General features: G+C 54.9%; 1 protein-coding gene and 1 long non-coding RNA gene across 7 annotated transcripts in view; one reads left to right on the top strand and one right to left on the bottom strand.

The window, feature by feature from the left end:
- Positions 1–16,590, bottom strand: part of TCF7 (transcription factor 7) — a 31,844-nt gene extending 15,254 nt beyond the window's left edge. For 5 of the 6 annotated variants that reach the window (XM_043465508.1, XM_043465503.1, XM_043465506.1 and 2 more), the window contains exons 1-3: positions 16,136–16,590; positions 15,877–15,943; positions 15,222–15,346 (exon numbers count right to left, since the gene is read on the bottom strand). In XM_043465508.1, coding sequence (XP_043321443.1) covers positions 15,222–15,346; positions 15,877–15,943; positions 16,136–16,387 — 444 coding nt within the window. In that variant the 5' untranslated portion in view covers positions 16,388–16,590. Of the gene's footprint in view, positions 1–1,707; positions 2,065–15,221; positions 15,347–15,876; positions 15,944–16,135 lie in introns of those variants that run through there. The other variant, XM_043465505.1, reaches the window with a different exon arrangement.
- Positions 14,738–26,842, top strand: part of LOC122439922 — a 48,185-nt gene continuing 36,080 nt past the window's right edge. The window contains exons 1-2 of the long non-coding RNA XR_006269020.1: positions 14,738–15,010; positions 18,708–18,808. This is a non-coding gene — a long non-coding RNA (uncharacterized LOC122439922). The remainder of the gene's footprint in view (positions 15,011–18,707; positions 18,809–26,842) is intronic.

Raw genomic sequence — 26,842 nt, forward strand, 5'->3', positions numbered from 1 at the left:
CCTGCTTCAGCCTAGCTGGTCAGAGTCACCTGAGTCAGTGCTTCCCTGACCCTAAAAAATGCTCCCGTAAGTTCTGAGACGCGGCGCTGGGAGCTTCCCTGACGGCAGTATTTAGACGTGACCCCCAGGCGCCCAGCTCACATCACTCCTCATCCCAGCCTTGTCCAGCCTCATCGGCCTGCTTTTCTCTTACCCAGGCACCCAGCTCAACTTCACCTCAACACCTTTGCCCACCCCCTGCGCACTGCGCTCTCCTCCTAGCTTTCCCTACTTCCTCCTACTCTTTGCCAGATTCCTTCTCATCCTTACCTCAGTCTAAGGGCCACTTCCTTAGAAAGGGCTGTGACCTGGGAGGGGCTCCACCAGCCCAGCAGGTGGAGGTGACTGCTTGCTGCAGGAGTGGCTGGGGGTCCCGGAGGGCAGAAGGGGCTTGTTGGTCCTCTCTGCCTCTCCAGGGTCTGTACTTGGCTTGTTCACTAAGACTTTTAAACAAAGGCCTCTAGAAGTTCTGGTACCCCAGAACCCCTGCATGCCCACCCACTTATCCACCATGGACCTGACTCCAGTTTCTTGGCTCCTAGAAGGCAGGGGAGGGTATTCCTGATGCCTGCTTTGAAGCTGGGGAAAGGCCTTTGGGGACAAGTCCACAGAAGGAGTCACAGATCCACACCTTGAATAGGCCAAGGTGGCCTATTGAGAGTGATTGCTCTCTGTGCCAAGGGCACGGACATGAAGTTGAGTACTGTAAATGCCACACTGACAGCTCATTTGAGGCCAGCATTATCCTTCCCGTTTTACACATGAGGGAAGTGAGGCTCAGGGACACCGAGAAAGTTGCTCAAACATACTCCCTCGAGTCAGTGCTGGGACCTCTTAGGACTCTCCGGGTCTTCAGCGATGTCAGTCACAGTCGCACCTCTTCCCTCCTCTCCCTCTGCTCCAGCCACTGAGGGCTGCTGGCTCACAGGCCAGGCTGTTCCCTCTGCCTGGAGAGCCACCGTCCACAACTCTCTGGGTCCTCTCGCAGTGCATGTGGGCAGGGCCCAATCCAAGCCAGTGTTTAGGCAGAATGCGGCAGCTCTGGACAAAGCACCCTGGCTGGACACAGCAGCACACAGGAGGCTGGGAGGAGCTGAGCGACTGCTGGGACTCAGGGACATCCTGCCTGGCACCTGGGACCCTGTGCTGCCTTCCATCTCATCTCTTCCTTCCTCCAGACAGTCAAAGCCAGGGCTGCCAAGTTCAGATGGTACCTTTGTGCTAATTGGAAGAAGCACCCCCTCTGGAGAGATACCTGGGCCCACACCAGGGCACACGGCTTGGGGAGCATAGTGCAGGCTGGATCTCAACTCCTTGGCCCAGATCCCCTGCATAATCCCACAGAGTGGCCCTGCTCATAAGGCCCTCTCCAGTTCTCACATCTCTTCCCTGCATTGCCAGAAACTACGCGTGTCAACTCTCAGAGTGCCCCTGAGCATCTACTCTGGCCTTGATCAGTTCCTCTGGACGCCTCCCAGCTCCAGTGTCCCCTAGCGCCTACCACAGCTCCCCCAGACCTGTCTGTCCATCACCGATGGTGCTTAAGTGCCAAGGAGTCTGGCCAGTTGCTGAGTGGGAAGCCCCCCCCGCCACCCCAACCCAAGGCCTGGGACAATGAGAATGAACTTCCCAGAAGGAAGCAGGTCCCCTTTCCAAAGGGGAACTCACCTGCGTATCAGCCAAGCCTTGAGGTGTGGGCTCCCACTGATCCCACCTCTGCCGATACACCCTAGCTGGGCTCATGCCCTTTTATCCCCACCCCTACTCTGGGCCCTCCTGCCCAGGACATGGCGCTCTCCAGGGGATGGCCCTCCAGCTCCCCGCCCACCACGTGCCGGACGCCTTGTGCTAGACGCCCACCCCACCGCAGAGCATGGAGCCGTGGCTCTGTGGCCCGCTGAGCTGGAGGACTGGGGGATGGCTGGGCCACCCCCTTGTAGACAGGAGGCTTCAGTCCTCCCACCAGCACGGGACCGTTGCCAGGGATGCACAGAGCCCTACCAGGTCCCTGTGGCCAGTCCACCAGCTGCCTGCTCTTGACATCAGATAATGGGGCCCTGCCACAGCAGAGGTGAGGACCGGAGTCCCCACAGGCAGCCTTGGCAAACCACAGGCCTGCTCTAGACCTAGCCCAGCCCCGAGGCGCCCTCAGAGCTAGCGGAACCTCACTGAGCTGAGTGGCCAGGCCCACAGCCTCCAGCGGTTTCTATGCATTCGTTTACTTTTGTTTTCCTTCTTCCTCTTTGAGGTAAACGCCCCTCAGGACAGGATGTTTTTAGAGGAAAATATAAGCTTCCGGGAGCTGCTGCAGCCGAGCTGCTAGTTGATACACCAGCAGCAGCCCTGCGGCTGGGCAACCCCCAGTCCAGGGAGTCTGTCTCCCTGCTCCTCGATCTCCGTGCCCAGCCATCTGGGACCCCGCGTGGGCTGAGGCAGGCCAGGGGCACAGCATCAGCTCAGGCTGTCTGAGGCAGTAGGGAAAGCAGGGCTCTGGGAGGACAGCATTTGAGGAGGTCAGAGGTTTTGTTACCCTGGGAGCGAAACCAAGAGGCTTTGTGGAAAAGCCCTGAAGAATGTGAACGTGCAGGTTTACAGCCCCTACTAGTGGCAGCCTCCTGTATGCCTGGCACCCCGCAGAGTCCCACCCTGCAGAGTCTTCCCAGCCACTGTGTGATCTGTGTGAACAGATTGTGCAGACGAGGAACAGGAAGACGGGAGAGGTAAAATGACTTGCCCAAGGTCTGTCTCAGAACAAGTAGTGATAGGTCTGGATTTGAATCCAGCCTCTTGGGGTTCCCGGCCAGAGATCTTTACCACTCAGTGACAGTAAAGGCCACTGAGTGGTACCACTCACAGGCCAGCTGGTGGTAGCCAGCGAGGAGACAGACCACACATGTGAGGCCCAGGAGCCGAGTGGTTGCCAGATTCTCCCTCCACCCACCCAGGACCCCAGGGATCACCGACTTCGCCAGCAACACCCTGCCAGTAATCTCTCTTGGAAAAAACTGACCAGCCGTGTGACTCTGACCCCATCTCGCTCTGTGCGAAGGGTGTTTTCACCCTGCCCTCTAGGTGGTGATTTTGGTCCTCAGTCATAAATGACTAAAGGAACCGTGAGAAGTCAGTCTTCCCACAGGGTCTGGCCTCTGTTTTCCCAGTCCGCGTGCAGCATTTGGTGGGGGTGGGATGGCCACTGGCAGTTAAGAGTGAGTGTTATGCTGAGGAGCAGGACCCAGGCAGGCCCTGGAGAGGCGGGGGCTGGTGGTTAGCAATGGCTCGAGGCTGGGAGGCGGAGACTTGGAGATCTCATCTCCAGCACTGGCACTGCACTCCTGCCCCAGTTAATTCCAGCCAGCTTCTGAGGACCAAAGAGAGGGGTCTGTGAGTTCCCCAGTCTGTTCAGCTGTCTGTACCAGCTCCGGCAGGACAATTCTGCCATGGGGCCACGGTCAGGAAGCTCACTTGGGTTTGACCCTGGCAGCTAAGGCCCTTGGGGCTCTGCCTGGACTCGGTCCAGCGGTTTATCCCCTGTGAACAAGGAGTGAAAAGGAGTTGCTGGAGGCTTTGGGCCTCAGGATGCTCCCCTCCCCAAACCCCTCACGCCCAGTGTAAGCTGACAGAGGAGGGCAGGGCTGCTCCAACTGCCACAGGGGCCCTCGTGAGGTGGAGCACTCTGATGAGGTTGAGTCAGGGGGTTCTGAAAAAAGCCACACCAAACAGCTTTTACAGACACACACCTGCGTCTAACAGTATAAAAACACAGACGAGAGGGTGAAATACTACATTCTTGGGGGGAGGGGAGCCATCGGGACCCAACTGTAGCTAAAAAACCCAGTTTTTCAAAAAATGAGTAGATAGATATGTTGCCTAAGAGGCAGAGTGGCGTGTGATAAGGGCAGGGAACAGAGAGGTAGATGTTGGAGTTCATGTTTCTCCTCCAACATGGGCGAGGTACACGTCGCCATGCTTTGGGTTCCCCATCTGTACCATGTCCATATCTCATGGGGATGAAATGAAGTAATATTTGTGTCTGTTAATTTTTGTTTTTAATTAATGAAGAAGAAAACAGAAGACAAAGGAGAGCATGTTCCTAGACCAGGGCTTTTCAGGAAAGCTGGCCTTTGTAATCAGGCTGGGGCTGCTGGCCCTTGATCTCCTTTGGACTGCCGCCAGATTGCTGTTGGGCCAGACTGCTGAGCTCCTGACTAGCCTTCAGTGACAAGAGCCGGGGTGGAACCAGGGTGGGAGGTGCAGAGGAGGGCAACGGTAGAAGCAGAAACTCTCAAAATATCCTAGCAAGGTAAGCAGGTGGATCTGGTTTCCAAGCAACTTTCCCAAGGGGTTTGGGAAGGGGATACCCATGCCCAGGGATGCCCTCAGATTTCTCAGTCCAGCCAGTCCCACTGTCTCAGAACCGAGGATACCCTCTAGTCCATCCCTGGACCACACCGAGGAGGGCCCCTGGGCCAGTGAAGTCTAGCAGTGAGCTTCCAGCTGAGCCAGGACCAAAGGTAGAAAGAGGGAATCCACTTATACATAGTCCTAAACTGTCCTTGCATCATGCATCAGAACCTGATGCAATCTTGTGTTTTATCTGGCCCCGCTTAGTGGCTTGAAGAATCTTAGTTCTCTGACTAGGGATTGAACTCGTGCCATTGGTAGTGAAAGTGCAAAATCCTAGCCACTGGACCGCCAGGGAATTCCCAAACCTGATGTAATCTTGAATGTCATTTATAAACACTTTTCCAGGTAATATTTATTCTGGAAGCCCTGAGGTCCTGCTTTCAACCAAGAAACACAGCTCTTGGCCCTGGGAGCCCTGACCTTGTCAGGCATTGGTCCAGCCCTGCCTGACCCAAGTCCAGAACTTTGAGGTCATGCCCAAGGGGGGCAGGAAAGGACCAAATCTTTCCTTGAGGCCAGAGGAATCCAGCTCAAACTCAACAGGAGTAGGGGTAACGTTCAGCTTTGCAGCCTACAGTGACCCCAACTAATGGCACATATTTGAGAGCAGAGGGACAGAGCAGAGTCTGGGCTTTGGGTAAAAGAGTTCACATCCTGACTCTGCCAGGTACAAGCACATTCTTTTTTTTTTTTTTTTTACAAGCACATTCTTAACCTCTCTGAGCCTGAGTTTCCCCACCTGTAAAATGAGAGTCAAATAGTGACTACTTTCTTGGTTTCTTGTAAGGATCTTGATATCAGGATTAAAGGTCCCTGGCACAGGTCTGGCACTTGGGAGGCTCTTGACACATGTACTATTACCGTGGCTGTTGTTACTCTTTCAACAGCTGTTTACAAGCACCTACTTATGTGTCATGCTCTCTGCTGGCCATTGAGAGTCTAGCAGTGAAGAGGACAGATGTGGTCCTGGCCCTGTAGATCCTCTCTCGCCCTTTTGATCCAAACCACCATCCCTAAACCCCTATCCCAACATGGTCATCAACCCCTGTGGCCTTTGTAGTCCCAGCTGCATCTGTCCCACACCCTTTGGTCTATGTTCATCCCCCAGCCCCACCCAGGGGGTTGCCCACCACAGCTGGGAGGTTCCTGGGCTGCATACTGCTTCAGAGCCTGCCAACAAGCTCTGGGCTGGCTGCTGCAGCACTCAGGGCTGCCCTGCCTGGACCCCAGCTACAGCCAGCAGAGACCTCACTGCAAAACTCTCCAGAGGCTGCTGCTCAGCGTCCCTAAGGGCCCACCCACCCTCTGCCTGCCTGGCCACCGGGCCAGCCACAGAGCCATCTGATTTGAATGAAACTTAAAACTTAATGACTTTCATGCTGGTTATTTAAAACGCAATGTAATTTTCTTAAACACCCTATTATTTCCTTTGATAGCTACAAAGCTTCCCCCAATCCCATAAGCATGTTTATTTTTAGGGAAAAGAGTGGTTTTGCAGTTGGTCATAGAGACCAGAGGGAAAGGAGCCCACAGAAAGTAGGGCAAAGAGTCAACCTTGGCAGCCTGGAGACCCACAGCTGCCCTGCCTTCGTGCTGGGACAGATTCCCCACTGACACCAGGGCTGACATGGGGTCCAGGGCAGGACCCTGCCCTTCTCATACCAGCACATCCACCAGTGGCCAGGTCCCCCATCCCGTGCTTCACCTGCACAGGGCCCCAGTGTCCCTCCTGTGAGACAGTTCCACTGGCTTCCCACAGACACGCCAGCCACATACAGGTCTGGGGAAGGGGGCCTGCGGCTACTGACACACCCTGGGCAGCCTCCTCCTGGCTCCTCCAGACATTGTGCCCTAGGTAAGGCCTTGAGGCCTGAAGCTTTGACCAGCTAGATGAGATCTCTGCTCAGATAAAGTGGCCTCAGGCAGTGGCTGCCCACACTGGGAGGGTGGGTGGGTGTGGCCCTGCCAGTCGGGGCTCCCTGGCAAGGGGGACAGGCTAGTGGTGGGTGTGCGTGCGGAGGTCAGCTGAGCCCCGCCAGTGCGGGGCGTCTTCTGGGAGTGGCTATTTTTAGATCCCAAGCTTTCATGTGGCCGAGTGATGTGCAGTTTACAAAGCATCGGTAATGTGTTTCAGATGGCGGCCCAGCAGACCGGGAGGCTGGGCCTGCTGCCACAGAGCCAGGTCAGAGTTAGTCAGAATACCCTCAGCTGGACTCCTGTCACCTGTCCCTCCTGCCCTCCGACTCCTTCTTGTCTGATGGGGAGGCTGGGTCGGGAGCAGTTCTTGCAGTGCCCAGCAAAGCCCCAGCTGAGGCCCACCAGAGCAGCAGGCCTCTCCCACTAATGCTTATCTGACCCTCGGGAATCCTCATGGCCAGGGCTCCCCACCCCCCATTTACAGAGGGAAACTGAGACCTAGAGAGGTTGACAGATTGACTTGAGGTCACACAGCCAGGGAGGAGGTGGCCTTGGCTCCTGGCTTCCTTTCATCAGAGCCTCCTCCCATCATGGGCAAATTGGGCTCCATGGGAGGGGGTGATCTGCCCTCCCTGGCCAGGCTGCCCAGACGTGGTGGGCTGGGGCAGCTCTAACCACGTGAACCCCCAGAACCCACAGTTCCCTGGGGCCACATCCTGCCCATCCATGCCTGCAGCCCTAGCCGCACATTCGTCGTTATTTGCAAGCAGACGGTGTGGGGCCCAGACAACCTCCTGTCCTTGGAAAGAAGAGATGGTTGTTTCAGTGGGAGGGGTAACGGGGTTGGCAAAGCATCTGCTTTCTCTGATCTCCAAGGAGCTCTGGCTGTGGACCTGGCTGTGACATGAAGGCCATGTGTCACCATCTCCCTCTGCGCTCTAAAGCCATATCTGCTGGTACAGCCCAGGCAGGCAGGCTCCATGGGGGGGACAGGGTACAAGGCAGCCTCCCCACAAGAGAGGGCCACACTCAGGCCCACCTTGGCCAGGGGCCCTATCCAGTAAGGGACAGTCCCTTTTCCCCCCAGGGAATGGGAGCCCCATGTCCTGCAGGACCCTCTGACCAGGACTAACCCTCCAGGCTGCAGCTCAGAGACTATGTGTGCCAAGGCTGATGAGGGCCACACCTCTTTAAGGGGAGGGAGGCGGCACCCACGTCCAAACCCCAAGCATCACAGGTCTGTCAGCTGAGGTAGCAGACTACCTGAAGGAAGGAGATAGTAATGTCCTGGGTTCTCAGAGACCTTCCACAGACTCCTGGGGCTGTGGAGTCCTGCTAGAGACAGAGCTGACGATGAGGGCTCTCCAAACCCTGGCCAAAGCACCAGTGGCCCCAGCCCCTGCCCTCTGGGGTTCAGTCCCCTCAGGGACAGGAGGCAAGGCCCTGGCCTCATGACCCTGGAGACAGACTGAGAGTCAAATGAAGTAACACGAAACTTCCACCTCTGAGGCACTCCTGCCTGGCATGTGCCAGCTTGCTCGGATCTCCCCTGCTCAAAGCCCACCCCCTCCCTGGCCCTGCCCGCCTCCCCCAGTCACCCTGTGCCTCCCAGCATCCGCCTGCCCACCTCACCCTCTCTGTCCAAGTCAAATCATCTCCCGTGGGCACCATGCTGCCCTTCACGCTGCCAACTCCTGGGCTGTGGCACCAGCACCGCCTGGGCACATGCTGGGCCTCCATTGATGGCCCTTCTCCTGCCTCACAGACCCTGGGCTTTGGCGGGTCCTTCCAGTGACCAAGAACATACTCATTTCTGCCTCTCCTCCTCTGCTCCAGCTGTACCCCCAACCTAGAGCGTTCTCCTACTCCCACCTCACAGGTTCTGGGCCTGCCAGAACAGCCCCTTGCCAGGAAGTCTTCCTAGCTGCCCCACTGGCCCCTCTCCCTCCTGTGCTTTATCCAACACGGCCGGCACTGAGCCCCCAGGAGAGTCTCTCTGCCTTGCCAGGACTGAGCTCCGGGGTGGGGCAGAGGCAGCCGTCCCCTCTGTGCTGAGCCAAGGCCAAGTGCCGGGGGGGGCTCAGTGAATACCAGTTAGGGGTCTGGACCAGGATTCCAGATACAGCGGGCACCACGTTGTTGACCAGCTGAGGGCCCGAGGGCTGGCCGGGCGGACAGCTGTCCTCTTTGCTGTGCTCCAGGGGAGCCGGCTGAGGGGCTGAGGACAGACAGCATCAGGGGCTTCCGTCCAGCCCCTTCAGGGGTACTTACTGCACCTCCTGGCATGGCGTCCTTTACAAAGGCCATTCCCCACAGTGTTAACAACCCCGCCCAGGCTGGCACCGACTGTGTGGCAAGCATACACGATCTCGTTCCATTCCATAGCAACCCAAGGAGCTAGGAACCTTCACTGTCCTCCTTTTTGGCTGGGACAATAAAGCCCAGAAGCGTTAACTTACCCAGAGCCACTCAGCCAAGGAGTGGAAGGTAAGGCGTCTGAGGGTGGAGCTTCCCAACTCAGGCCTTCCACCTCCACTCCTCTAAGGGGCCATGGATAAGTCCCTTCCCTGACATGACCTACCGTCCCCACCTGCAGAGGAGGGTTGTCACCCCAGGACCCAGGCAGTGTACCACTGGGGGAGGGGGAGCCCTGTGACCTGATAAAACACCTGTTTCCTCCAACGGAGTCTTGTTTGTACACAGCGGCAGGAAGCAGCCAGTCACAAGGTATGAGGGAGTGTGACTGTACGGCCTCGGGACCGCAGCTGCCGGAGGAGGCTCGGGGGGGTGCGACGCCCCCTGCCCCTCCACGCGGCTCTGTGCCCACCCTGCTCCACCCTGACCTCAGCTGTTATGCGACTTGAAACCACTGCCCCTGGAGCTCATTCTCACGGCTCAGCTAAACCTCCCTTCATGCGGGGACAGCGGGTGGGGAGTGATCTCAAGAGGACACAGGAGGGCATGGGCTGCCAACTGCCCGTTAGAGGGGACCACAAAGAGCCCCCCCCCGACTTCAACCCCACTCACATCTAAGTCTCGGGGCGCGTGGGGAGGTGGGCAGAGCTGGTACCGACAGCCCTGTTTGCTGCCTGTGACAGCTGGCTCGGAAACCCTGTTAGGGCTGGGGGAGGAACACCTGGGTGCTAGCGACCAACACAGGGCTCTCCATCAGCCCCTCCCTCCCTCTGCGCCTGAGCTGGAGGAGCGGATGGGCAGTCCTAAACTGCAGCCGCGGGTGGCAGGTGGGGTAGGTCTGCAGGACGGTCGGGCCTCCTTCAGGGTGCCTTCCTGGGCCTGAAAGGCATCACGCAGGCCCCCCTGAAACAATTTCCACCCTGGGGGTATCCGGGTGGAGGGGCTGCAGATTTTCTAAATACCACACAGCCCTCCAAGTCAGGAAGGAATCCAAGTCAAAATTACTTTTAAGTTTCACTGCCCAGCTCGAACCTATAAAATGAACAACAAAAGAGGGGAAACGCCATGTGGGCTGGGCTTGGGCTCTGCCAGGAACCCTCAGTGAACTGGGGCCACAGGGAAGCAAAGCCGTGATTCCTTCCTACCTCTTGAGCCCACAATTCTCGCACTGTGTGTCAGGAAAACAATCAGTGAGCATCATTCCCACTGGTAAAGAAGGCAACCTGTGAGAAAACTAGAAGCCACATGAGGGAGAAGTGAATAATAAACATGACGGAAAACAAGTGAAGCCATACATGGGCACTGCCTGGGGTGCACCCCCCACACTGAGGAAGCATTGGAATAAGACCCAGGAGGTTGCGCACAGGGGGACCGTGTGAGAAAAGCTCTGGGAATGGTTCAGAGGCTAATGGCCACCAAGGTCTTTCCCCTTTGTTCCCTTACAAAATAGCTTCAGCCCCTGACATCACATGTAAAGGCCTTCTGTATGGCTAGGGGAGGGGGGGCCTCTTTGAGACAAATCTCTAGGGTGGTAGGAGAGGATTCTCAGGACAGAATGAGTGGCTGTGGCTCCCAGCCTGGTCCCAGGATTCACACTTTTCCTCCCAAGAATCCCTGGGTGAGGCAGGCATTGAGGAGAGGCCCATATACCCAAATCCCCACTCCAGTGTTCAGACCCCAAACTCTGTGGCCCAAAGTAGAGTTACTACCACTGAGCCACCACTGGTCCCAGAGGGGCCAGGACAGCGAAGGAGAAGGGATCAGTTGTGGCCAAATCCTGACCCCCAAGCCCAGGCCACACTGGCACCTTCCTGGGCACATCCCCGGTACCCCTGCCTCTGGTCCTCACTTCAGCTCTGGGAGGAGGGCTTGCCACTCCCGTTGTGCAGAGGAGGAAACTAAGGCTCAAAGATTTCTGACATATGGGCTGCCTCTGGCCTGAGCATGGCAACTGCATCATTAACCAACGCCAACCTCCTTGGCCTGAAACGCTGCTAGGGTGGGCAGGGCAGCTGAGGCCTGGGGCAGGGTGTGATGGAGGGCCCCTCTTGGATGGTCAGAGCCGAGTCTCTCTGAAGAGATGACATCTGAATAAGCCCTGGGTGAGGAATGAGAAAGTGGCAGCGAGGTGAAGAGCTGAAGAGAATGCCAAGCTGAAGGAATGAGTGTGAAGGTCTTGAGGTGCAAAGAACTCAGTGTCCTGTCAGGGCACTGGGGGGCTGCTTTTTAGGGAGAGAGGAAGAGTGTGGTGCAGATGAGGAGGGGTGGTCAGCAGGGGCTGGTCACCTAGGCACTCAGGCTGTGCTGAGTGGCTCAGATTTTACTCCGAGAGCAATGGGAGCCTCTACAGGGTTTAATCCGGCGAGAGATGGGATCTGACTTCTGTTCAGCTCCTTGGGGATCCTGGATTGAGGGTGAGGGTTAGGGTGGGGACCCAGGTCTGTCAGAGGGACTATAGAGGAGGCTGCCCTCCTAGGGGAGGGATGGTGATGGCTTGGATTTGGGGGTGGCAAATTCAGTAGAGAAGTAGAAGATCTGGAATGTCTGGAGGGGAGCCTAGATGCCTGCCAGTCCCCGGTGTCTTTATTTGGCAGACTACTCCTTCAAGGAGCTGCTCAGCAGACCCTCTCCCACAGCCCAGGAGGGGCCAGGTGTGCCCAGGACACTGCCAGCAGGCCCTTTTGTGACAGGACTGCTCTGGCCAGGGGTCCAAGTCTATTCATGTCTCCTCCGCTAAGCTGGGCACCCTCAGAGAGGCTGCTTCTGGTCCATCTGGTACCCACCCTGGTGCCAAACTCCGTCACCCCAACCAGGGCTGGTGACCAACCATCACTAACCCTCCCCCGCAAGGCCTCACTGCTTGTCTTCTGAAGGGTGTGGAGGGCTGGGTGGGTGCATCTCTGCAGAGCTCCCCAGGACAGGCTGGCCATGCGTCAGCAGCACTTCCTTCCTCTGCTGAAGTCTTGCTCTTACCCTCACCTCCTGCTCCCCTAGGCTTGCTCGCACGATCCTCACTTGGACCTCAGACCTTGGAGTCAAAGAATGTGAGCCCGATGGCCAGGAACCCAAGCATGAGTCCACTGCTTCAAGTGGGCACCTCCACCTCAGAGGTCTCGGGGCATGCCCAGACACCGGGGTGGCACAGGGAAACAGCCCCAAGTCCCTGTAAGAGCCAAAAGGCTCAGCTCAAGTTTTTTTTTTTTTGGAATTGAGAAGTAATTTACATACCTTGAAATTGACCATTTTAAAGTACACAATTCAGTGGCTTTTAATATGCTCACAAGGTTGTGCAACCATCCCCACGATCTAATTCAGGAACACATTCATCACCCCAAAAAGAAATCCCATACCTATTAGCAGTCACTCCCCATTCTCTTCTTCCCTGAGCCCCAGCAAACATTCCCCTACTTTCTGTCTCTGGATTTGCCTATTCTGGGCATTTCATCTAAATGGTGAAAGGCTCACCAGCCTTCTGGGCCACAGACACCAAGTGGAGCCCCTGGAAGGGGCCAGAAGAGTGATGAGGCCTCATATCCTTTCTGAGATGAGAATTTGTACCAAATTGTCAGTTCTGCACATCCTAGAGTCTGAGTTTCCCTAAGGAGTGATGCCTCACTCATCCCAGAAATCCCTCAAAGTCTGGCCCAGGACCAGGTCATTGCCCTCCCGACTACAATCCCAGAGTGGAACAAACAAAACAAGCATTGGTACGGGTCTAGGTTTGTCTGCAAACCTACATGAGACTCCTGAAAGACATTAGCTGTGAAATTAACCTTGACCTAATTTCCACTTCCAAAAACAGAGTTTGCAAGGAGCCAAGTACCAAAAAGAAGCAAAATCTCCCTCTGCACCCCCCTGGCAATCGCTCCTGACAGGATTCCAGTTTGCCTACTATGAGGTGTCCAGCGTAGTAGCTACATGGGTGTTCCATCCAGACAAGGGCAGAGAAAGTCCCTGGCATGGGTTTTCCCCACTGTCAGGGAAGGTCAAGCGATCGGCCTTAAGGTCCCCAGCACAATTGTTGACCAGTTGATTCTCTCAGAGAGGGCAAGGAACAAGAGGGGCCTAGTTCCAAAGCCCACGGGCAGGGTCTGGGCAGCGTATCCTCTGTTCCCTGAAGATGGCCTCAGGAAAACACAGCTTTGGGGAAAAAACCTCCAAAGACAATTCTTCCTGAGGACCTCACAAGGGACTCCTAACCCACTGTAAGAGTATCTTTCTTCATTCCAGACACAGGAACCTTGAATCACATGATAAATGGGTTCCCAAAACACAGGGTCAATTAATTTTGCCTTTTAAAAGCTCACCATATTTTAAATGTCCACATAACTCTTCGAGTAACACAAACACCTACTACTCTTCTAGCTGTTCCTTTGTAACAGGTTTGCTTAAAGGAGCCCCCCCAAATTCACGTACATCTTCCTCACCCAGTGTCTCCCCAGTGCAGGCCCTCCCGTGCCTCTGTCCTTGTCTCCAGCCCCACGGAGCAGCCAATGCCAGGGCACAGAAAGTCAGCTCCAGAGCCTGCCCTCTTCCTGTGAGCCCAGAAGCCAGGCCGTGGGAGGCGACAGCAGGGTGGGGAGGAAGACAAAGGGATTTGCCCCTATAAGAGAGAGTGTGACATGCAGAAATGCATCTGCTGCAGCTTGAGAACGATCTCAAAGTTTAAAAGATAACTGATCCAGGCCAGGGGAGTGGTGGTGTGCCTGCTCCAGCCCCCGCTCCCCTTGAGTCCTGACTGCTGGAGGCGGCCGGCCATCTGCGACACTCTGACCAGTATAAGCTAAAGGACACCAAATGGTTCCATCACCACACCCTTGTGGAGAACAAGGAACTCCCACCCTGGGCGCTCTCCTACCACTTGCCCAGACTGTAAAAGGAACTCAGAAACACCGCCTTTTCCCTGCACCTCTGTGGGATCACAAGATGCTGGAGGGAACCTGCCTGCAAGGTCTGTTTTGAGCCTTTTGTTCAGTCTTGGTGATCAGCAACCCCAGCCCCCTGTCAGCAACTCCGCTGCCGGTGTTTAGGCAGTGGCGGATTATGTCCCACCACCTGGCCCCAAGTCTGAGTTTACACCTTGTAGGGAGCCCCCAAAGCATTTTTGTTAACAGCAGGCTCATGGAAGGTGGAGGTCTCTGGGGAGAGCTACTGTGTCAGGTGGCAAGGTCAGAAGGCAAGCAAGCCCCTTCCCCCACAGACTTGGAAGGAAGCAAATACCTCACAGACGGAGCCAGAAAGCGACAGACCACTCAACCAACCAACGTGTTCCTTTACAGATGAAGGAACGGGGGTCCAAAGGGCAAGGAGCTTATTTCCAGTCAGCTGTCTACCAGGTTTTCCATCTTGGGTTTCTGGAGAGAAGCCCCAGTCTACTTTCTCACGTCCCACCAGCTTCAGCATGAAACTGCTTTCAGAACCTACGCTCCTCACTCTTGATCCAAAAGAACCTGGCAGTCACTCTCCACCCTCTGGGTGACGGGTGACCCCCCACCCTAACATATGAGCCTCCCCCTGCTGGCCTGACCTACACGGGGGTCTATGTTTGCACCCAACACCCACCCACCACAGACCCCAAGCCCTTTCATGTACCCTCGAAGCTCTAATCTCACCCCTGACTTGGGCCAGCTGAGCAGAGTCTGGAACACTAATCTGAGTTTTTCGTTAAGCACAGCTTTACTGCTGCCCTGAAGCACTCAGAAAAGGCTCTTCACACTTTAGGTCACCTGCACCAACGGGCAGAAAAGCACGATTTGTAATGATCATGCAGTCTTCTCAAAGCACTGGGTACTTAAACCAGTTCAATTTGCAAATTGATTAAACAGGCCCCTAACTGACACTACTGATTTGAAACACCTTTGCAAGCCGTTCCTGGTACATTTGAGACCAAGCCAGCTTCTTAAAAACCTACTTTCCCCACATTGTGGTCAGGTTCTTTCTCTGGGAAGCCCACATTCATGCCAACAAGGACAGAACGAGTAGGAGATGTTTCTCTTGTACAACCAGAAGACCTAAAGCAGCCCAGCTTTTCTACCCATTCCCCCCAGCTTGGGACTTAGTGGAAGGCTAACAGCAAAGCTCAAAACTCCATGCTACCTACACCACCCTAAGGAGGGATGGGTGGTCTCAGATGAAAAGTTCTTCAAGAAGATGCTACCCTAGCATCACCGAGCTCCAGGACAGAGCCAGCACCTGCTAGTGACCAAGCTAGGAAGACAAAAGCCAACCGCTGGAGGTAAGTGGGGGTGCTTGGGGCTGTCCTCTTTCCTTCAGGAACGATCTCTTTCTGGTTAAGACCCCACTGGGTGTGTATGGGGAAAGGGACAAGAACAGCGTTCTCCTGTATCTATTTTGTTCTAGGTAAAAGTCACTTCTTGCCCATGCCTCACATACCTGATGAAGGAGGTAGCAGGCACAAGGCCGGCTGGGCTGCTGGGGCCACTTACCAGCGGGGGCTGCGGCTGGGGGTGCTGCCCTGCTCCCGAGGGGGGCGGGTAGTGCATGAGCAGATTGAAGGCGGAGTAGACGGTGTCTTTGTACATGCCGCTGGTGCACTCCGGGGCCTTCAGGCCTGGAAAAACCACAGCTGGTCAGAAGCGCCAGCCCAGGGTGGCTGGGGCTGAAGGCTGTCTGCTCGATCGAGAGAAGATCAGAACTGCCAAGGGGTCCCCTTCAAGTTCCTGACTTGAAGGGCTGGGGCGGGGGGGAGGTCCCCGCAGTGCCAAGGTTTGACGACGGACCCAGAGTTCGGGCCTCCCTTCCTCGACCCCAACTCTGCCCTCCGGCCAAGGAACCTTGGCCAGCGCGCTTCCTCCTCAAGACGGGGGATTAGTCAAGTCACCTGGACAGGAGGGGAGGCGGAGATGGCGGGGGTCTGTTTACTCCTATAAAGGTCAGGGCACCGGAAGTGACTCGAGCCTGGCGGCGCCCGGGAAACCCGCCCCCCACTCCCCCACCCCCTCGGTTTTACCGCCTCCTCGAGCTGCCGTGGGGGGCGGGGGGAGACACCCCCTCGGCTCCCTCCCGTACTCGGCGGCCCGGCTCTCCCACCGAGGCCGGGCCTTAGCGGGAGGAGGGGAGCTGGGCTGGGCAGAAACTCACCGTCTTCCAGAGACTCTGGAAGTTTGTCGGGGAAAAGTCTCTGCGAAGTGTGTTCCCGCCCGAGAGCCTGCGGGGAGATCCAAAGGGGCCTTGAAAGGGCTGGGAAAGCTGGGGGCTCGGGGCCCGGGACGGGAGGGGTCTGAGGGATGGGGACCCCTGAGAGCCGAGGGAGGGAGGGGCGGGGCAGCGCGAGCCGAGCGCCAGGGGCGACGGAGCGAGGCGGCTTCGGGGGAGCAACGGGGCGCGGGCCAGCGCTCACCTCCGCCCCGACCTCGGCCTCGCCGCGGGCACCGGCGCCCGCCCCCGGGACCCCCGCGTCGCCGGCCGCGCCCTCGGACTCATTGACGAGCGACGACTTGAGCTCGGCCAGGTCGCGCTCGGGGCCCGCGGCGCTGTCGCGGCTCTTGTCGTCCTGCTCCTCGCCCTCGTCCTGGAAGGCCAGCAGCTCGTCGGGCGCGCCGAGGTCGTCGCCGCCGCCCGCGCCACCCCCGCCCGAGTCCAGCTGCGGCATGGTGCGCTCAGCCTGCGGGGTCGCGGGGCTCGGGGGTGCGGGGCGCGGAGCCGGCCCGGGAGGCGGCGAGCCCGGAGTCCGGACCTCCGAGCCCGGATCGCGGCGGGCGGAGCGCGGGGTGACTCCGCCTGGGCGGGCTGCGGGCGCGGGGCGCGGGCGCCGGGTTGAGAGGCTCCGGGAGCTGGCGGGTCAGAACATCAAAGGCGCCGCCGGCGGAGTGCCGGGGGCGGGGCGGGGACGCCGGGGGCGGGCCCGGCCGGGGGGCGGAGCCAAAGCGCCCCGCCCCTCCACTCCTGGGAGAGGCCGGGACGCGCCCAGTGGGCAAAGTCTTAAAGGGCTCGCTCTCCCAGCCTTTGGATGGTGCGTCGGAGGAGCCTGAGAAGCATCACCCTTCTCCTGAAATGCGGGGAATCTAAAGGGGGTTCTTAACCCCGATTCCTCACCTAAAACAAGGGATTCCTTTCCTGCGCCCAGGTTTCTCCCTCAGCGGTGTAGTGCTCAGGTCCCCTAGGCCTTTGGGGTTTGGGAGTGCCTTGGATAGGTAGCCAAGGTGTGAACAGTGTCTGTGCCTAGGCTCAGTATAGTATGTCCTGGGCTTGGAACTGGGGTCTTCCTTGAGCTTAGGGGCTGCTCGAGGCTATGATCGAACACCGGGCTGGCAGAGTTAGGACTCCTCAAAACTCCATTCTCTGGGTGCATCTTCCAGCCCTCTGCCAATCTGGGACCTCCTTCCAGGTCGCCCTCACCCAGCGCAAGCACAGGCATTATACCCTCTCACACATTTATTGAGTGCCTCTTGTATGAAGGACTCATACACCGCATAACTGTGACGGGCCTCTCAGCCACGTGGAGGCTCGGAGGTGCGAACGCAGCCAAGAGGGCAAGAAAGAAGTATCCCTCCAGGGCCCATGCCAATCCTCCAGACCCGACTCACCCCCCACAACAACTGGTCCAACTGAGTTTCATGCCCGGAACCTGTGGCCCGGCCCGGGAGGCGAGGCTTTGGGCAGCTCCGTGGGCTGCCGGATTGTGTTGAGGGGTTGGTGGTCCCAAGCAACTTAACCAGGAAGTCCCATTCGCGCAGAGTCCATTGACTCCAAGCCTGGCGCAGGCCGGCCCTCGCAAGATCTAGGCTTCAGGGTCTACACGCGGAGGAGCGCCGGAACGTGGAACGTGAGCCAACTTCCTTCCGAACTATCAGGCCCCGTGGGTCATGTCCATGCGGGCCTCCTCAGCACTCTTGACTTCAGCTCAGATACTATCTAGGCAAGAAACAGGCCCTTTAGAATCGCGGTGCAGTAAACCACAGACCAGGCAGGTTTCCGTGCTGGATTCAGTGTTGACCTTCCCACGTCTCCCGAAAGCAACTGGTGCAGAGGGTATTTGGGAGGAGAGAGCGTCTTGGACGCTTGTCCGGTTCAGAGTCCCACAGGACTCCTGCAGCGGCGCAAAGCCTGGCCGGAAGAGGGCCGAGCCGCCCCTGCGGGTCCAGGCCCAGCCGGGCTGGCTGCGGATCAAAGAGCCGCCCTTCTCTCCGTTCAGATCCTATCTGCACCCGCCCAGCGGGTCGCCTCGGCCCCCCACTTCGGGGCTGGAGTGCCCATTTTTTCTCCCTTCCTGGTGCTGCGGGTGGGGTGGGGGGGCTTTGGGCACTAGTACTCCGTTTGTGATGGAGATGTGGGAAGACCCTGCCCATTAGTTTGAGAGAGAGAGAGAGAGAAAAAGAGAGAGAGAGAGAGTGAGCTCACTCATCCCCTCTAGAGTGTGTGTTGGGGGGGGAGGGGGGGGCGGGGGTTGTTTCAGCCTAACTCAGCCCAGTTGGGAGGGGACAAGGTACTGGAGGAGGGGATCGAAGCTTCCCCCACCTCCTCTGCCCCTGAGGTTGCTGGGTCTGGCCTTTGACTGAGCCTCCTCTGGGAGGCTGAATGGGAGTATAAATCCGCCTAACCCAAAAGCTTTGGAGGTCTTCCTCTGTTTTCCGGCGGCCCCAGCTTAGCAGGAGCCTACTCTGGCACAAAGGTCCGCAAACCCAGTGGACATAGGTGGGGGCGGGGGGGGGGGGGGCGGGGGTTGAAGATTTCTCCATGGAGAAAGGAGAGAAGTCAGGGCAACGGTGAAGTGGCTGGTTTGTTTCTCCCAATAAGGCTAAAATTTTTTTCAGTATTAGCCTTTAGTCAGAGCTTATGAGCTTTCTGTTCTATTGGTGTGAAAACAAACTTTCTTTACTAAAATGATGGTAAGAATTGATTTTTAAAATATTTTTATTTACCAGAAAAAAATTTGACCACTCTATTCCCTCTCCCACCCCAAATTTCTTCAGACATTTTACGGGGCTGTGAACTCCCACCGTCTGGGAACTGCCGTCCTATGGGGTGATGGCCCCAACTCTTGCTCTGCTGGATGGAACAAGGAACGGGGTAGGTGAGTAGGGAGAACAAGGTGTGAGATGGGGTAGGGTAGGGAGAGAGAGAGACTGATTCTCAGACTTCCACAGCCACACTGGAATCAGCCTGAAGGTGTACTGAGGGAGCTTCTATCCTGTACCTAACCCTGGACTCAGGCCGTGGAGGAGGGAGGGGCCAAGGAGGGGACCTGCCCTCCAGGAGGCATTGACTGCTAGAGAAGCTGAGAAATTACTAGAGCTGAGTTTGTTACTTCACTAATCTATACAGATAATGGGCAGAAGGAGCTCAGATACGGGGAGATCAGTGTGGCTGGACTGGTCAGGCTGGCTTCCTGAAGGAGATGGACACACTTCATCTGGGCCTGGAAAGCTCTGTAAGGCTTAGGGAAAGAGAGAGGAAAAGATATTCGGGCTTGTCCCCATAAGACAGATCCACCTGTGCAGCAGCCCCTTGTCTGGTCAGCACTGATTCCAGCATCATCATCCACACAGAGATGTCATAGTACTGACTGATTACTATGTGCCAGGCATCAGGCCAAGAGCTTCACACACATTATCTCATTTAATCACCATACCAATTCTATAACATAGGGACAGTTATCTGCATTTATGGATGAGGGAACTAAGCCTCAGAGAGGTTAAGTAAGTTATCCCAGGTCTCACAGCTTAGAAGTAAGAATATTAGTATTCTGAACCCTGGCAGTCTAACTTCTGAGCGCCCCTACCACATTCTAGTGTTTCATTATGACTTCTAAAATTCCAGAGTGTGTCCTTATCTGCTTTGTGATCTTTGAAGACAAATGGGGATGAATGAGCTGTCACTGGGGACTTCCCCAGGGGCTAAGACTCCACGCTCCCAATGTGGGGGCCTGGGTTCGATCCCTGATTAGGGAACTAGATCCCACATGCTACAAGTAAGGGTTTGCATGTCTCAGCTAAATATTGAAGATTTTGTGCTACAACTGACTTGGCACAGCCAAATAAATTAAAAAAAAAAAAAAGAACTGTTATTAATAGAATCTCAGGTTTCTGGGTGGCTTATGTTGCATACAGGGGCCACCCAGAGGATTGGGGAAACTTCCTGACTGGTCTGTATAGAGTAGCTCAAGCCATTTGCTGGGATTGCTACAACCAATCTCATCTCCCTTGAGTCAGATGGACCTTGGCCTGTACCATCTCTCCCATGGACGTACCATCTCTCATCCCACTCTAGACACCTGCTCTGGGCACTGACTCAGATCCCAAACAGAGATGGTAGACTCTGGGGTGTTTTTACAGAGTGGTGAATAGAATCTGTGGCTGCTCCCCTGAAGGTGACCAGGGAGTTTGGGGACCAAGGCCAGCTGCAGGGAGGCCCCAGAATCTTCTGGGTTCATGCAGCCCAGGATTTTAATGAGGCTTCATCTACATGCTAATGAACCTGGTGGACTGTGCCGTCATCAGAATCTGAATGCAGGACAAAGTCAGAGCTCTTAAGAGTTGAGGGATGGAACAAAAGAGCTCTGGGTTTGGATTTATACAAACCTGGTTTCTATCCCTGCCCTGTCATTTGTTAGCTGGTGTTAGTGATTTGTCAGACAAATCACTGACCCTCTCTGAGCCTCAGCTTCCTCATGGGTAAAATGGGTATCACCCTAAGCCTGCCTTGCTCTGTGAGGTTGAGATGACTCATGTTTCCTAGGAAAGAGCTTAGCACGACACCAGCACATTCCAAGCGCTCTAATAAATGGGTGCTCTTGAGCTAGATATTTTTCGGAAGTTGTTAGGCTAATTGGCTCTTCATGTAACGTCATGTAAATCATCTAAATGTTCTCATGGCCTGAGCCCACTTAATCACAACTATAAGGCTGAAAATATACATTTCCTTTCCTTTTCTTTCAAGTTCCTTTAACATGAAAGGATCACATGAACTCTCTGACCTTTTCTAACAGGGAGACCCTTGAGATGTGGCGTTTCCAGAAAAAAGCTCAAAGGAGCCCCAGATGGATTTGGTAAATTACAACGAGGAGAGGTTCAGAGTGGGTCTCTTCCTGCCCGCCAGCCGCCTGGCATCCTGTTAGGGCTTGCTGAACACTGCCTGAAGGCTGGGCTGCTGGCTCCAGGCAGGAACTCTTCCCGTGAGGCTTTCTTTCTCAGGGCAAAGCCTGGTCACACGTCCTAGAGGCAGACTGTGGTTTGTTACTAGAAACACAGTTTGCTCTCTGAAAACTCTGTGTAGTTTCACTGCATGTCTGTGCATGTATGTCTGCGTGTGTACATGTGGGAGGTTGTGGCCTGCAGAATGGTAAAGACACACCATTGCTGGAGGCAACAGCTCTGGCAGCTGCCTTTAAAATAGAGCAAGAGGGGACTTCCCTGGCGATCCAGTGGCTAAGACTCCTCTTTCCAAATGCAGGGGCTCTGGGTTCAATTTCCTGTTCAAGGAACTAGATCTGGCCTGACACAACTAAAAGATGCTGTGTGCTGCAACTAAGACCTGGTACAGTGAAATAAAAAAATTAAAATAAGTAAATGTTTAGAAAATAATAATAAAATGAAGCAAGAGGGTTTGCTTTATAATCTTCTGTGTGTTCTCCCCTAGACTGCTCCCCCCATGAATGGAATAACCAAGAGTTACTTCTTTTTTTTTTTTAATATTTATTTATTTGGCTGTGCTGGGTCTTAGTTGCAGCATGTGGGATCTAGTTCCCTGACCAGGGATCAAACCCAGGACCCCTGCACTGGGAACTCAGAGCCTCAGCCACTGGACCACCAGGGAAGTCTAAGAATTACTTTTAAAGTAGAAATTTAATAACGAAGCTCCATGTTAACTTTCCCTGATGATAATCCAAGAAAGTTTGACCAAACTGGCTTGAGGGGCTGTGGTGGTGCGAGTATAAAGAGAGCTGCCCCACAAGTTCCGAGGGCTCCTAGGACAATTTCCCAGGACTAATTTACCACATATGGGCCAGCTATTGTTCCCAGTGAATGCAGCTGGAATTCGTTCACCCACCCACCTGCAGGAATAAATAGCCCCGGGTTTCCACTTGAAGGGGTCTGCAGTCACAGGCACAAAGGTGTCAGCAGCAAAGGCAAGCTGGGAGGGGCTGCTGTGTGCCACCAGGATGCACTGGTCTCTGAAGAGCTCAGTGGCAGGTGGCTGGGTCCCAAACCCTGCTCCACCACTGGGCTGCTGGGTGAACTGCCTTCTCCAGGCCTAGGACTCCTCACCTAGTTTCAGGGATGCAGTGAGGAGCCTCTGGCGATGAGTCCAGAGGTGAGAGACAAGAGGCACCAGAAATGCCACAGGAAGTGGGCCCAGGGTCCATGGAAGACGCACCTTCAGCTTCACAGGGGACTGTGTCCGTATTCGCTTCTGTCTGGGGTGTGGGAACAACCCTGGACACACTGACATATGAATGTGTTACTAGGGAAGTACCATTTAATGTCTCTCTTTGAGACAGGGGTGTCAAGGCTTTGCTGCTTGTCGCTAGGGTCTGACACAGAGCTGGCTAACTGCAATGCTCAGAAATTTGTAGATGGATGACTTACTTGCTGGATGGATGTATGAGCAGATGGATAGATGGATGGGTGAATCATTCACAGTGGTGATCACTTAGAATTCAGGGAGAAAGTAGCAAGCCCAGTACCTGCTTTCAAGGAACCTGTCATCTTGTGGGGGACATCAGGGCAATAGAGTTCCCAGGAGTCAGGCGTTTGGAAACATGATTCCCAGTGCAGGGGTCCTGGGTTTGATCCCTGGTCAGGGAACTAGATCCCACATGCTGCAGCTAAGACCCAGCACAGCCAAATAAATAAATATTTAAAAAAAAAAAAAAAAAGAAGTAACTCTAGGTTATTCCATGCACCAGAGAACTCCTGTCTAGCCCCCTTTGGTTAAGTGCCTTCCAAATTTATTTGACCATAAAACTGTTTTTCCACATATGTATGATTTTCCAAAGATCATGGCTCCCCTGAAAGTCTTTTGGGGAAAGCTCTTATCTCTGGTTTCAGGAGGCAGGGATGGGCACTCCTTATCCAAAACACATGCATGGCGTGGTAGACAGGGAGGGCTTCCTGGAGGAAGAAGGTCAGTCCAGGAGGCAAGTCAAATTTAGGAGGCGGGACAGTAGCCCACACTCTGGGTTGTGATGAAGTTTGACCCCATAGGGTCTCTGGGGCCTAGGTAAGCCAGGATCTTGGGGGAGAGTTTGGTTATCTGTTGAGCCTTGCCCAGCATGGTACATCTTCATGGCCCAGTTCCTACAGTCCTCTCTAGAGCCCCCTCATCCCTCCCCTCCACCAACTGGGACAATTTCTCCCAAGAACCCCCTCTCCAGACACTGGCTCTCCCTGTTCACCCCCGTCCTAGGACAGACTACCTCCTGGGTGCACAATCCACCATCTTGTAGTGGGTTTCCAGGCTTTCCTGGCTCAGTGCCCCGTGTAGAATACCCCCTCTTTTCTAGCAGCTAGAAGTAGGGGTGGAGAAACAGGACATGGAAGGCAGGGAGGATTAAAGCGGATCTTTACCAGATTCTGGAGTCACTGCCAGTAAAGATTCTGAGAAGTCCTGCACCAGAGAACTCCTGTCTAGCCCCCTTTGGTTAAGTGCCTTCCAAATTTATTTGACCATAAAACTATTTTTCCACGTATGTATGATTTTCCAAAGAACATGGCTCCCCTGAAAGTCTTTTGGGGAAAGCTCTTATCTCTGGTTTCAGGAGGCAGGGATGGGCACTCCTTATCCAAAACACATTCCAATTTTGTCCCTGATATGGAGGCAGTTAGCAACACTTGCACCCCAAACTGGTCTTGACAGCTTTAACCAGTCTTCACTCGAGCCCTACTAGGTTCTTGGCTTCTTGGGATCACAGACTTTCATCTGTGTCCTTGCTGAGCACTAACATGGACCAAGCATACCGTGGCATATAATAAACGCCTGCTGACCATAGGATGGGGCTGTTGTGTAAAAGTCCAACCCAGCTCAGTTACTCACACTCCCAGTGGCTATTTCCTTTGGTTTGTTAGCATCTGAAAGGCTGTGTTTTTTTCAAAGCTCATCTCTGGTCTCTCCCTCATCCAGGAAGCCTTCTCGGCTACTTGGCTCCACAGGGATCTCTCTCCCCTCCAAAAGCAAGATTCTCATTGCTTTCAGAATTTGAGCCCCTCAACTGCTCCTGAGCTGTTCAGCCTCTGTTTCCTGTGAATGAGTCCTCCTGACCTTTGACTACAGCCTGCGTTGTCTGGTGATCAAGAGCGGGGCTTAGAGCTCACAGCCTGTGTGTGAACTTAGGGCTTCTCCACCTACGCGCTGCGGGAGGGACCTTGGGGGAGTCACCTCCTCCTAGGAGCCTTTGGTTCCTTATCTGTTAAGAGGGAGCTTTAATAGTAGAGTCTGGGACTTCCCTGGTGGTCCAGTGGCTAAGACTCTGTGCTTCTAGTACAGGGGGCCGGGGTTTTGATCCCTGGTTGGGTAGGGAACTGGATCCTACCTGTTGCAAGTAAGAGTTTGCAAGCTGCAACTAAGACCCCGTGAAGCTAAATAAATACATAAAAATTTTAAAATATTTAAAATAATAATATTATCTCAAGAGCTGGGAAGATGAGTTCCTGCTTGTAAAGTCCTTGGCACAGTGTCAAGTGTGGAGTAGGTTCTTGCTAAGTGGCGACCAGTTTCAATTATTATTGTTGCTCCCAGCCAGCAGGGCTGCGCTCAGGCCCAGCTCTTTGAAGTGCTTCACAGAGGCTATCCTGGCCAGCCTGCAGTCCTGCTAGTCACAGGTGGGCGGTGGGGACCAGAGTGGGAAAGGCACCAGGAACCCTATCTTCCGAGGCCAGGCCGAGGCAACTGAGTGTTCAGCCTGAGTGGGAACTCCTCATGCCAAGAGATGGCCATTTCCAGATGTCTGCAGGCTGGAGGGAGCCAGCTGGCCTGTGGGGCCCAAGGGCAGAGACAGGACTAATGGGAGGAAATTACACGGAGAGATTTCATCTCGGCTTGAGGAAGCACGTCTACAGGCAGAGCTGGCCAACCGTGGCCTGCCCAGGCCACCAGCAAGAGGCGGCGAGCTCTCTGTCACCAGAGGTGTGTGAGCAGAGGCTGGGGGCTTCCAAGGGAGGGAAGCCGCTGAGCAGGTTTCTACCCCTGAGGCCCCTCCAAAGCTGTGGACAGTCCCTTGTACTTCCTGAGTGGGTCTGCCCCTTGCTGGCTCAGCTGAGTCCACAGCAGGTGTCTAAGAGTGAGGGCAAAAGCGTGGATACCTCTGGCTCTAACCTGGGCCTGGAGGCTGGAGAGGAGAGGGTATTGCTCTAAGAGGCAGATCTCAAGGGGGTTAATAACCACTGTGTCACCTTCCTGAGGTAGCAACTCGGTGTAGCCGCTGACATAATGGAGCCTGTTCGATGCCTAGGAACCCATCTTAGGCCTGCTGGGGTCAGGGGGGGACAGAGATTGGTGGTGGGAGGGGGCTTATTCTTGAATCAGCCTCCCCCAGCTTCTAAAACTAGGGGCTGAGGAGAAAGATGTGAAAGAGCAGGAGAGGAGACAGCCTGGGTTTCAATATCAGTTCTGCCACTTGGTAGCTGTGTGACTTTGGACAAGTCACTTAACGTCTCTGTGCTCCAGTTTGCTCTGTAAGACAAAAAGACAATAACACTGACTTCATTGGGTTCTTGTGATGATTAAGTGAGTGTTTATTTGTGGTCCGTAATAAGTGCCATGCAAATATTTGTTAAATAGATAAAAATTAATTGATAAACTCATCTACGCCTAGCCTAGTACCGTGCAAGTTTTTTTTTTTTTTTAAAGATATCAGTGACTTCTTATTTTATTTACTTGACCACACCCTGCAGCATGCAGGATCTTAGTTACCCAACCAGGGATTGAACCTATGCCCCCTGCACTTGTGGTGTCTTAACCACTGGACCGCCAGGGAAGTCCCCAAGGGTATTTATATCATTCACTTTGTTTAGTCTCCACAACAACCTAATGAGGTTGAAACTACTATTATTAGGGAAAGTGAATCTGAGAAAGTCAAGTTCCTTGCCCAAGGTCCCACTGCTGGTGGGAGGCACAGTGAAGGTTTAAATTTAGGAGGGTCTGACTCTCAGTCCCCCACAGGTCTGCAGCCTCTCTAGGGAGGGAGAGGGCCAGCGAGAGCAGGGCAACAACAGATGAGTTGGCAGGAAGGGGTCAGAGGTGTCCCGCCACCCCCATCCACCTTGCTCAGGCAGGAAGCCCCCTCTCGTGGCTGTTGCCTGGGAGAGATTTATCTAATTTGTGGAAACATTGCTGGGTGACTTTGATGACAAATTACAACCTTGCTTCCTTCAGCTGAGTAATCTCCATGGTGGGTGGAGGGGATGGTCTTGGAAGTCGCCGGAGTTCTGGGCTGGCAGTGTTTGCCTTGGGGGTGACATTGCCAAGGAAGCCGTGCCACCCCAGACAAGCTCCAGGGGCAAGGGACAGAAGCTGGACAAGAACACAGCCTCTCTGGGTGGTGTAGGGCTATGGGCCCAGGGTGTCCTCTCACTCCCACTTTCTCTTCTGTCCCAGCTGGACTCCTCTCTCTTGCTTATGACTGTGTGCCCCGGGCTGAGCCAGGGCCTGGCAGAGAGCTGAAGTCCAATAAATACGTGTTGGATTCCAGAATATCTCCAGACATGGTACTTCACTGTTCACGAAACTCCCTCCCCTCTATTATCTCATCTGATCCTTACAACAACCCTGAGAGGTAGATCTTTTAACCCCATTTTACAGATGAGGAAACTGCGGCTCAGAGAGAGGAAGTGACTCGCCCAAGGTCACACAGCTCAAACCCCGTCTCTGAGGCTCTTAAATTAACTGTAGCTCTGTAGCCCACAGAGATGTTTCCCCTGTCCTTGTGTGAGAACAGTGGGAGGACAGAGGGAACCCCTCATGGATGGAGGCCCCCATGGCTTCCTTCGGCCCAGAAGTACTCCTCAGAAATGGTCAGAGAAGCTGTTCTTGTTTGCCTACTGGGGCATGGAGCCCCTCTGGGGCTTCAGACTGGGGAGTGGGGGCTCTAGCATGCCAAGTTCTTTCCCAG

This window comes from Cervus canadensis, chromosome 4, assembly GCF_019320065.1.
Source record: "Cervus canadensis isolate Bull #8, Minnesota chromosome 4, ASM1932006v1, whole genome shotgun sequence".
Taxonomy (NCBI): domain Eukaryota; kingdom Metazoa; phylum Chordata; class Mammalia; order Artiodactyla; family Cervidae; genus Cervus; species Cervus canadensis.